The following is a 12,545-nucleotide window of genomic DNA, read 5'->3' on the forward strand; positions in this document are numbered from 1 at the left end:
AGACATTTTCTAGAGTTTCAGCAAAAATCCTCTGAAGATCTGAGGGTCTGGGTAGTTGAAGCTATTACTTGCAATTTACAGGCAGCCAGGGGATTCAAGCATCCCTGCGAGAGAGAGAGACATTTTGGATTTATACCTTAGATACCTTATTTCCATCAGCGTAAATGAGGAAATAGAAGTCAATACGGTCCTCTAACACAGCCCTCCAAACACATCCTACCTGAATGTATTTTCATTGGCTCTATAAATCAGTATAATTTATTAGCTTTATTCATATTCAACTATTTGAATTTGCCACTACACTAATGTTTAGTAGTTCCATGATATTTTTTGTGTGTCTAGGGTCCTATACCCGTAATTACCTGTAAATACCATATAGATCTTAGTAGAAGGTTCGCACCACGTCTCCTATACTGCATTTTTTCTATTTTTATTTTTTAATCTGTAACTCAAGAACCTTATTTATTTTCTATACCGACTTACTTTTTTACAGTCCAATGTAATATACTTACATTGATGTCCCCATTCTATTTTTGACTGAGAGCCATATACTGGTCATAGTCCCATTGTAAACCTTAAGACGAGACCATTAGTAAACTTTATACCACATGTTCACTTTTTTTTTTACATTCCTACCCATATTCCTAATGGAGGGTACCATCATCCCTCCACATCCATCTTACTATTTATCTTCTTTTCTTTTCTTTTGTTAGTATACTTCATTAGAACCTAGGTACTCTTGTACATGTATTTCATACCTGTATACTATTTATACTCTGCCTGTACTTTGTTGTCATAATAATCATGGTATTTGTTTATTTATTTGTACAGGACCCTTATTGTCTTCACTTTATCATCCAAATTTTGATCTTGCACATCAAGTTTTTTTTAGCAAATCTGAGGTAGTGCAGAGTCCAACATATGAGAATGCAAATATATAACTTGAAGAATAAAAATATATAAATAATAAATGTGCAAAATATATGCTAGATGGACATAGATGGTGGTATGCCAAATTAATAGAAACCTGTGAAAAATATATGTGAATAAACACCAACAACAAATAATAAATATAATACATGGACTTAGTGGGCAAGTTTTAAATACTCCTGTTATAAGATGTATGCAGTACCGCCTATTTATTTTATTTTAGTGATGTTTTTTATTCTTGTTATAGGCTTCTTATTTTTTATTTGTAATATATGCTCATCTCATATCCTGTTTCCAGGAGCCAGTTGCATCATTTACCAACTAATTATGCCATGTTTTGGGTATTGCACCTGGCATGCTGCACATTCTAGTCCATCAACTGGCTCCTGCCCATAAGTACCACTTCCAAGATGGCCCCCTCATGGCCTGATGGTCTGAATGCGTGCCATGCCCATCACTTTTTGCAGCAGTGTTACATGACTAGATGAGCGCTTTTATCTCACTGTGAAGTGCCAAATCGTTGTTTCCAATAAAAAATGCTTAGATGCTACACTTAGAACGGCACTGCCCTTCCTTTCACTTTAGGGATATTTGCCTCATATTAATTATATGTTATAAGGTGTCTTTTTAAATGAGCATGCCATCATGGCCTTGTCTGCTTGATATATACTCAGACTGGATGCATTCTCAGTACGAGGTTATCTAAATTTTATTTCATGACAAAAAAATATCCTTACCTTCCTGGTAAACTTCTTGAAAGCATAAGAGAAAAAAATATATAGGTGAAGAAGCCATAAAGGCCACATCTTTTAGAGCATTAAAGAATTATTAATGCCAGCTTTCATGAGGTCTGCAAGGTTCTTTTTTTCTGTATGGTGGATTAATGAAAAGTTGGTCAATTTGCTCATGTACCATACAGACTAAAAGGTGTACTTGTTTTCATACAGCATAGCAGGCTTTGATTTTGTTGAAGCATCTGTATATATATATATATATATATATATATTTATAAGGAATAGAGAACAGTGAATAATGAACCACAGTTATCTTTATTAATACAAAGAGACCATTCATCTGTTCAGAATACTCTTGCATTGAGTGATTTTGGACAGATCAGACTACATGACCCATCTATGGTTATCAGAAAAACTCCCCAATACATACAGGCAGACTGATCTTGTGTGGATACCTGACTTCCTGCTCTCCCAGCTCTCTTCCACAGCTACGCTTAGGAAATGTAAACTCTGCTGTCAGGAACCTTTACTGGTAAAACATTTGGGGTCCTAAGGAAGTTACCATATTTGGGGTCCTATTGCTGTCTGTTGTGATCATCTAAGTCCAAAAAAGCGAACAAATGCCACATAAAATTTCTGAATAATTAATACTGGAAAACAATATTATTCAAAGTGAGGGTGCGTTATGTCCAATATGACAAAGAGTAGGCCTACTTGTGAAAAAAGCCTCAACTGTAAACAGACTAAAATATACTGTATATGATGTAACAAACATTGAAAGTAACACTAAACTTTGGTTTAAATCTATTCAGATATGTATTCCTAACTCAAAAAAGTACTTTCTACAGCTCTCAGCCTCCTACTAATCTCCAAATTCCTTTTTTTTTTTTTGGTGCAGTGTCCCATCTTCCTATTAGAGGGTGGCTACATTCCTTCTCCGCGGTCCCACTGTATGTATGAACGTAGCTACCCTCTCTTGTTTACTTCTGAGATGGACTAGGGACTATGGGATTTGTGGTGTGCATAGAGCAGTGCAAATGACAATTAGCATTTACTGATTGTTCCAAAACAAAGTAATGAGGAAAAAGAGAAGTTCAGCAGCTCACAAAGAATGTTACAAGGATATTACAAGTTTCTTTTAAACCCAATATAATGCTTTAACCACTTCCTGCTGACCTGGCGCACATATGCGGCCTCTTGGTGGGGGGGGGTGGCTTCAACGCTAAGCGGCCGCATATTTGCAGCCCTGGGTAAAAGTTTTACTGTGCTGAGAGCACACTCCCCGCACTCTCCCAGCATAGTGATGAATGGGTACCAAAAAGCTCCCAATGCATGCTTGCAATCTCCAATCACAGCAGTCACATGATCGGAATGCCCGCCTCAACATCCCAGCATTTAGATCCACGTAATGGGCTGGGAGACGGCAGCAGGAAGGGGTTAAGCAACTGTATTTCTATTGTGATGCACATACATTTTTCATACTGAGCCTCGGGTGACTATCGGTGCAAGCATTTGGAAACAAATGGAGCACACTCTATCAATTTCCAATATTTAAGAGAAAAATACTAACATATTATCTAAGTGTACAAAATAGCAAATATACTGTATATACCAGTGTCTCAAAGCAGTCCCAAGGGGTTCTGCCATGATCTGCCGTTCATCACAAGCAGAGGAACGGTAAATCACATCCCTAAAGATCTGACAGGCTGGAAAACTGACATCACTGCCCTGCAGCTGTCCTGGGCAGCCCTCCCATCCATCCCAGGAGCCTGTGTGTGACATCACTTGGGAGGGACGGGAATCTGCGCATGAGATACGATTGTGATCCAGCTGCTTCCCTGAGCTATTCTGCATGAGGTTCACGGTAAACCATTACAGATCCCAGCATTGTGCCTTCCACCTGGCCCCTCTGTACTATACTTTTCTCTCCTGGTCCCTCTATCTCATATATATAACTGATATTAGTATAGGGGGGCCAGGAGAGAAAAGTATAAGACAGGGGGGCCAGGAAGGAACTGCACAGGGGGCCCAGGAGAGAAATTGATATGGTCTATCAATTTCTCTCCTGGCCCCCTTACTGTGCTATTCTCTCCTGGCCCCCTGTACTATTCTCTCCTTTCCCCCTCTCCTGCCTCCCCCCATACTATACTCTCCTTGCCCCCTTGTGCTATTCTCTCCTGGCCCCCTGTACTATTCTCTTCTAGCCCCTCTATGCTATTCTCTCCTGGCCCCCTGTACTATTCTCATCTGGTGCCCCTACACTATTCTCTCCTGGCCCCCCTATACTATTCTCACCTGCCCCCCTGTACTATTCTATCCTGGCCCCATCTGTACTGTTCTCTCTTAGTCCCCTGTACTATTCTCTCCAAGCCCCCTGTACTATTCTCTCCTGCCCCCCTATACAATTCTCTCCTGGCCCCCTGTACCATTCTCTCCTGGCCCCCTGTACCATTCTCTCCTGGCCCCCCTGTACTATTCTATTATGGCCCCCCTGTACTATTCTCTCCTTGCCCCCCTATACTATTCTCTCCTCCCCCCATACTATACTCTCCTGGCCCCCCTGTGCTATTCTCTCCTGGCCCCCTGTATTATTCTCTCCTAGCCCCCCTATATTATTCTCTCCTGGCCCCCTGTACTATTGTCATCTGGCGCTCTTACACCATTCTCACCTGCCCCCCTGTAGTATTCTATTCTGGTCCCATCTGTACTCTCTCCAAGCCCCCTGTACTATTCTCTCCTGCCCCCCTATACCTTTCTCACCTGGTCCCCTGTACCATTCTCTCCTGGCCCCCCTGTACTATTCTATTCTGGCCCCCTGGTACTATTCTCACCTGGCCCCCTGTATTATTCTCTCCTGGCCCCCTGTACTATTCTCATCTGCTGCTCCCCCTATACTATTCTCATCTGGCCCCCCTTATACTATTCTTCTGGCCCCTCTATACTATTCTCTCCTGGCCCCCTTATATTATTCTCTCTTGGCCCCTATATACTATTCTCTCCTGGCCCCCTGTACTATTCTGTCCTGGCCCCCTGTACTATTCTCTCCTGCCCCTTATACTATTCTCATCTGTCCCCCCTATACTATTCTCATCTGGTCCCCCTATACTATTCTCTCCTGGCCCCACTATACTATTCTTTCTTGCCCCCCAGTACTATTCTTTCCTGGCTGCCTGTAATATTCTCTCCTGGCCCCCGTATACTATTCTCTCCTGGTCCCCTGTACTATTCTCTCCTGGCCCCCTGTACTATTCTCATCTGTCCCCCTATACTATTCTCATCTGGCCCTCCCTATACTATTCTCTCCTGCCCCCTATACTATTCTCTCCTGCCCCCCTGATACTATTCTCATTTGGCCTCCTTATACTATTCTCTCCTGGCCCCCCTGTACTATTCTATCCTGCCCCTCTGTACTATTCTCTACTGGTCCCCTGTACTATTCTCTCCTGCCCCCTGTACTATTCTTTTCCGGCCACCCTGTTCTCTCCTGCCCCCTGTGTTATTCTCTCCTGCCCCCTGTACTCTCCTGACCCCCCTGTACTCTCCTGCCCCTGCACTGTTCTCTCCTAGCCCCCCTGTATTGTTCTCTCCTGGCCCCCTATATGATTATCTCCTGCCCCCCTGTACTATTCTCTTCTGGCCCCCCTGTACTATTCTCTCTTGCCCCCCAGTACTGTTCCTTTATGGCCCTCTGTACTATTCTCTCCTGGCCCCCCTGTTATCTCCTGCCCCCTGTACTATTCTCTCCTAGTCCCCCTGTACCATTCTCTCTTGGCCCCCCTGGTACTATTCTTTCCTGTCCGCCTGTAGTATTCTCTCCAGTCCCCCCCCCCCCCCCCTCTCCCCGTACTGTTCCCTCATTGCCCCCCCTGTACTATACAGTTCCCTCCTGGCCCCCCCTATACAGTTCCCTCCTGGCCCCCCTGTACTGTGCTGTGCTTTTCTTCCCCCCTGTACTGTGCTGTGCTCTTCTCCCCTCCTCCTGTACTGTTCCCTCCTTAATTCCCCTGTGCTCTGCCCTGATGACCCCCTGTACACTGCAGAATTGTGAAAAAAGCAAGCACAAGTTTCACATTAAGAGGTGGTAAGTTTTTTATATTTATTAATTTGCTTAATGCTATTTCTAAAAATAATTGTTGTTATATCTACAGCTCGCTGATCACACCAATGTTTCGTGAGCTGTAGATATGAAAATTATCTCAGGGGTTCCCCAAACTTTCAGACGTTTTAGCAGGGGTTCCTCGAAGGCAAAAAGGTTGAAAAACCCTGGAATATGCAATATATATATATATATATATATATATATATATATATATATATATATACATATATATATATGGTACATTACATTTGCAGTAGTAAAGCTTGTCACCTTTCTCATATTGCCAAGAGATTGTACACATAAAATTTCAAATTACAGATTGTGGAACAATTTATGAGTTGATTTTCTTTAGTTCAAAGGTAAATTACTTTTTGTAAACAAATGTTTGTTTACAAATAGTTTTCTCCTTGCACACACCATCATTTGTTTTGAGGCCAATAAGATAGATGCTCATATTATGCATACAAAACCTCACCATTATAATTAATAGCAAAAACAAATGTCCTCCCTGGTTTTACATTTTTCTTGTACGTTTCTGCATACATATTCTTTGAGATATACTAAAATTATGCCCCTTTTATTTGTACAAGGGCATTGCAGCAACATCAGATATTGGCCTTCATTTTCTACTATTTAACTAAAAGAGGTATTAAACCCAAAACCAAAAATGTAATTTATTGCAGCTTACCAATCATTAGATTGGGTGGTTTCATAAGTTTTCTTTTTTCTTTTTTCCCCTCTGTTCTTTGGCCAGTAACACAACTCGTGTATAAGGGCCCATTCACACCAAAAACTGCACAAGCATTTTGACTACATGTTTACAAGCATTTTAAGTGCACTTGATGTGTGCTTGAATGAGTTTTGCATGTATTTTTTGCTGTGTGTGCAGTGCATTTTTCTATACGTTTTTGGGCTTGACTTTCTTGGCTTAGGCGCGCGATGCATTTGAAGCCCATTTGTAGAGTGTTACATGCATTTGCAGTACGGAAAAGTGCAACATGCTCTACTTTTTTTTAACTGCGCTGAACTGCACTGCAATGATGTGAACTATGCCTTTAGGATTACTTTGATTTTGGGCTGTCTATGCAGTTGGAGTGCAGTTAAAAATGCATCCAACTGCAGCCAACTGCATTAGGTGCGAAAAGGCACTTAGAGTGTGTGGCTACACAGCAACTGTACTCTGATGCCAGAACCTTGACTCCGGGCGTGCCAATGAAGAGAGATCGCAGCACTACGTCAACCGCCATGATTGAATTTACAATATTAAGGCTTGTTTGAGTTTTATGTGATGTACGTGCAATACTTTTAAGAAATTCGTTACCTTAAGGTGTTTTACAATATTGGAGGCTCTGTCTTCACTTTTATCCCTACATGTGGAGTTTGAAGTTAGTATCTGGATGGAGTCTGGCATCCAATAACAGCTCTTCAATGTAACACATAAGCAATATTTGCCAGACACGAGAGTGAATGGCAACAGCATCTGGTGAGCTTTTTTCTTAAGGGAGCGGAAGTGGCACACATCACTGTGAGGAGTATTATTGGTGTCGTAACACTAGTTTGTTACACTTACTTTATCACATTCGAGTGGATTGGAATCAATGTTTTTTGCATGAGCCTGCAAGATATTGTTTCACATTTCTATGGGCGCTGAATTAAATTTCATGGACACTTTAATATATATTCTTTGAGTTTTTTCGAGGGCTACTGTGAAATGTATGTTGTTTGATTGTAATATATATTTTCACTTTTTTGTTTTTATTATATTTTGGGTATAAGTAGCGGCACAATTATTTAAATACACATTCTAAAGCGCAGTGCACACATATACATCCCTTGTCCTGCCTTTTTCGCCTTCTTCATTGCGGACCTAGACTGTCTGACAACCCTCTGCTTGCTGCCTACCAAGACCCCAGCCTGAACATGACTACTCGTTTATTGCCTACTTGTTGCGGACCCAGACTATCTAATTACTTTCTGCTATGACCTCTGCTTGATCCTGACTTTGCTCTAGCCTCCTGTCTGCTGTAACTGCTAACTCCTGGTGGGGCAATTCCAGGGGCCCTGACCTACAGCCATCTGCAGCGTTGAGTTCCAAGGTACTTTGATGAAGACCAACTTAAGGTTCTGCTCCAGGTGGTATCCTAATAGCTTGTTTTAAAGCTAATTTATGGCTTGTTAAAAATATAATTTGCAAGAGAATATGAAAACACTGCGCTCTAATAGCAAAAATAAAATATATGTGAGCCAGCAGCTGCATACATTGTGACAAACAATAACTGGTAAATGGGAAAAAAATGCAGCGCTAAGAAGTATTAGGAAGTTAGGGTGTAGTGAAACAATTAAGTAAGAGATGCTGTACTGAACAGTAAAGCATATGTACAAAAACCATAAGTGAAATGAAATGAACAAACACAGTATAAAGTGTCCACATATGGTAAATGGATGATTCCAAACTCAAATTATTAAGAGGAACTGGTATGGACCAAAAAATGATGTGAAACTAGAAAATAAAGTCAATGGTGTACGGTGTGGATCTGTGACTGTGAGTCAACAACGGGGTACAGAACTTCCGTAGCTGTAAACCAAGATCTCGATATGGGGCATCAGAATGAAAACATCAGGAAGTAAGATAAGATGGGTACTCTTACCAGATGACGTGGACTCCACTGTCATATGACATGGAGTCAATGGTGCATGGAGCCAAACCTAGGCTGGAAAACGATATCCGGAACGGTGGAACCTCTGTCTCACTTCTCGACTTCTCTGGTGGGGTGAAGAAACATCAGGAAGGGCCGCCAACTGGATATCAGCCAATAGACCTCAAGGATGTGTTCCAAGGAGAAGCCGGGGACAGATTTGATCCAGACCCCATGATGGAAGTAGGGCTACTGGAAGGCAGTTTCTTGCATCGGGATAATATGCAAATAAAAAATAAAAAGCTTCTGCATAGTGCAGGTAAACCAGGGATTTTTATTTCTAAAAATACTATACAAAAAATGGATAAAAGTGATCACAATTAAAATAAAATCTAAGCAGCGTAAGGAAGGGGAGATCGCCCAACGCGTTTCGACCAAGGGGGTCTTCAACAGGGGCCATATGACAGTGGAGTCCACGTCATCTGGTAAGAGTATCCATCTTATCTTACTTCCTGATGTTTTCATTCTGATGCCCCATATTGAGATCTTGGTTTAGAGCTACGGAAGTTCTGTACCCCGTTGTTGACTCACAGTCACAGATCCACACCGTGCACCATTGACTTTATTTTCTAGTTTCACATCATTTTTTGGTCCATACCAGTTCCTCTTAATAATTTGAGTTTGGAATCATCCATTTACCATATGTGGACACTTTATACTGTGTTTGTTCATTTCATTTCAATTATGGTTTTTGTACATATGCTTTACTGTTCAGTACAGCATCTCTTACTTAATTGTTTCACTACACCCTAACTTCCTAATACTTCTTAGCGCTGCATTTTTTTCCCAAAAATATAATTTATACAATCGCCTGGCCGCAGGTTCATTTATTAACGGGATAATTAACTATATTTTTAATAGCATTACACATCTCATTAACTCAGTGTACTTTAGTAGATTCATAGAAATGTATAGTATCCATTGCAAAATGTTGACATTTTGTTTGTTGTTTGCACATTTACAGCTGACAGAGGGCGTTTCAGACACAATGGGGTTGATTTATTAAAAAGCAAAATAGGATGTTCATTTTGCAAGAGAATTTTCCCTTAACTTAGTAAATGTGGTGAAAATGTACTTTGCAAAGAATACCCAACTACGTGCAAGGACAATTAAACAAACTTTATTGGATGAGTCAGAGAGCTTCAACTCATTTCACTAAAGTGAAAATTCCCTTTGCAAAGTGAACAGCCTATTTGCCTTTAGTAAATTAAACCAAATGGAAATCTTTGTATTGCTTTATAGCTATCCTTCAAATTTGAAACATAGAAACACAGAAAAGTGATGGCAGAAAAAAGACTAAAGCCTCATACGCACGTTTAGATGTTCGGATGACCAAACGTCCCCTTTTGTAGCATGCTAGTCTCATGTCGAAAGTGAAGAGGTTACTCCCAATACAAACATTTTCGTAAGACAGAATATATCTGAAGTGTTGTAATGTATTGAAAAGTTTTGTATGTATTCTTTCACTTCTGAGCATGCGTAGTCTTGCTCTTATGATTTTTGTTTGTACGAAAACTGTACTAATGAACCAAAATTGGATGTTGAGTTCACATCAGACAAAATTTTTATAGTCTGCACATCCAGCTTTTGTCTGACGAAAAAGCTAAATGGGCTGTCGAAAGCACTGTACTAATGATCCGATAATCGGCAGACAGCTTTTCGTATCATGTGTACAGACCTTTAGTCTTAAAAAGTGTGGCACTTACATACCGTATTTATCGGCGTATAACACGCGCCGGCGTATAACACGCACCCCAAGTTTAAGAGAGAATTTTAAGGAAAAAAACTTTTAGGAGGGAAGTTTAAGGAAAAAAAACTTACATTAAAATGCCCATCAATGCAGCCTAATCGTGTCCATCTGCAGCCTTGTTAGTGTCATTGCAGCCTTTTCAGTGTCAGTGCAGCCTTGCCCCAGTGTCCATTGCAGCCTTGTCAGTGCAGCTTTGCCCCAGTGCAGTCTTGTTAGTGCAGCTTTGCCCCAGTTCAGCCTTGTCAGTGCAGCCATGTCAGTGCAGCTTTGCCCCAGTGCAGCCTTGTCAGTGCAGCTTTGCCCCAGTGGTCAGTGCAGCCTTGCCCCAGTGGTCAGTGCAGCCTTGCCCCCAGTGTCCATGCTTGGACAGATCGCCGCCGACATACACATAGCATGTAGTTTTAAATATGGCGCCGCGGAGTTCGGAGGGACTCGGCGGAACTGAATGAACGCCGCCAAGATACACATAGTCGAGTGTACTCAGCTCTTTCCGGCGCTGCTCACAGTCCCATCCAGTCCCGCCCTATGATGGACATAACACAGGTCCAATGGCGGGACTGGGCTTGACTGTGAGCAGCGCCGGAAAGAGCCGAGAACACTCGACTATGTGTATCTTAGCTCCGCCCAGTCACTGTGATTTCGGCGGCGCTCGTTCAGCTCTGCCGAGTCCCTCCAAACTCTGCGGCGCCATATTTAAAACTACACGCTATGTGAATGTCGGCGGCAATCGCCGCCGATAGATCACAATTAGCGGGGATCGGCGTATAACACGCACCCACGATTTTCCCCTGATTTTAAGGGGAAAAAAGTGCGTGTTATAAGCCGATAAATATGGTACTTCATAAGTGAATAATATACAGTATCTCACAAAAGAGAGTAGACCCCTCACATTTTTGTAAATATTTTATTATATCTTTTCATGTGACAACACTGAAGAAATGACACTTTGCTACAATGTAAAGTAGTGAGTGTACAGCTTGTATAACAGTGTAAATGTGCTGTCCCCTCAAAATAACTCAACACACAGCCATAAGTGCCTAAACCTCTGGCAACAAAAGTGAGTACACCCCTAAGTGAAAAGGTCCAAATTGGACAAAAGTGTCAATATTTTGGGGGGCTACCATTATTTTTCAGCACTGCCTCAACCCTCTTGGGCATGGAGTTCACCAGAGCTTCACAGGTTGCCACTGGAGTCCTCTTCCACTCCTCCATGATGATATCACAGAGCTGGTGGATGGTAGAGACCTTGTGCTCCTCCACCTTCTGTTTGAGGATGCCTCACATATGCTCAATAGGGTTTAGGTCTGGAGACATGTTTGGCCAAGCCATTACCTGAGACCTTGTAACACTAATGAGTCACAATACACTGGGGAGGGAAAATGGCTAATTGGGCCCAATTTGGACATTTTCACTTAGGGGTGTACTCACTTTGGTTGCCAGCAGTTTAGACATTAATGGCTGTGTTAAACTCAATGTAATTAATGTCCTTTCAACACCACTCAGCTCTAATTTGCTATTAAAATTAAAATTAATTAATGTCCTTTCAACACCACTCAGCTCTAATTTGCTATTAAAATTAAAACAGTCTACCTATAACAATCAATGAATAGTTTTGTACAGATACACAAACAGCTCTACATTAATTGTCAGCAATAGCAGCTACTATAAAAAATAAAACATTATAAAGATAGCAAAGAATCCAGTCCTGAAACACTGTAAGATACAATAGTATAGCAGCACTCCTGTCAGTCCATTTAAAACATGACCTGCATTGATATGTTTGAACATATAAGGGATAGAAGGACGACACTTGGTGAATACAGTTCTGAAGAAAGACGGTGGTCTTAGTAGATCATTATGAGCGTGCACCTACACCCAAATCCACACAGCGTGAGTCACACTCCCTGAGGGGGTTCAAATTCACCATAAAAAGGTAAATCACAAGCCTTGAAATAATCGTAAGGAAGTCATCCAAGATATAGGTCTGGTTAGGGCTGCAAATCACTCCATGTATAGACAACCATAGAAAAGAAAGATTCCACATAGTGTGATCCTGTTTAACACTTTTATTGCATAACCCAACCCCCTAAAGATTGCACTTACAAACAATTTAAAAGCAATGAGCATAAAATACAAAACGTAGTCACCAGTTCGCTAAACTTTGGACTTGAGATATTTGAAAACATGCAAGATTAAGTTGTTGAGCCTTTTTTCCTTTCCCGGAGGGAGAAAGGGGGATTGAGGAGCGCTGTCATCTCTTTTTGTGTCTATTATCAGCACTAAAATTGTGTAAATATTGATTTATGTATGTCCTGGAGAAGATGGAAACCATATTC

The 12,545-nt window shown here is 41.4% G+C and overlaps 1 protein-coding gene across 7 annotated transcripts in view; it reads right to left on the bottom strand.

Annotated features, from left to right (window-relative positions):
- RYR3 (ryanodine receptor 3) overlaps positions 1 to 12,545 on the bottom strand; it is a 1,082,755-nt gene that overhangs the window by 784,620 nt on the left and 285,590 nt on the right. For 4 of the 7 annotated variants that reach the window (XM_073608694.1, XM_073608691.1, XM_073608693.1 and 1 more), the window contains exon 4: positions 1,668 to 1,682. The exons of the other annotated variants lie outside the window; for them this stretch is intronic. In XM_073608694.1, the coding sequence (XP_073464795.1) occupies positions 1,668 to 1,682 (15 nt within the window). The remainder of the gene's footprint in view (positions 1 to 1,667; positions 1,683 to 12,545) is intronic. 7 annotated transcript variants of the gene reach the window in all.

The sequence above is a fragment of the Aquarana catesbeiana genome, linkage group LG13 (assembly GCF_042186555.1).
Source record: "Aquarana catesbeiana isolate 2022-GZ linkage group LG13, ASM4218655v1, whole genome shotgun sequence".
Classification (NCBI taxonomy): Eukaryota; Metazoa; Chordata; class Amphibia; order Anura; family Ranidae; genus Aquarana; species Aquarana catesbeiana.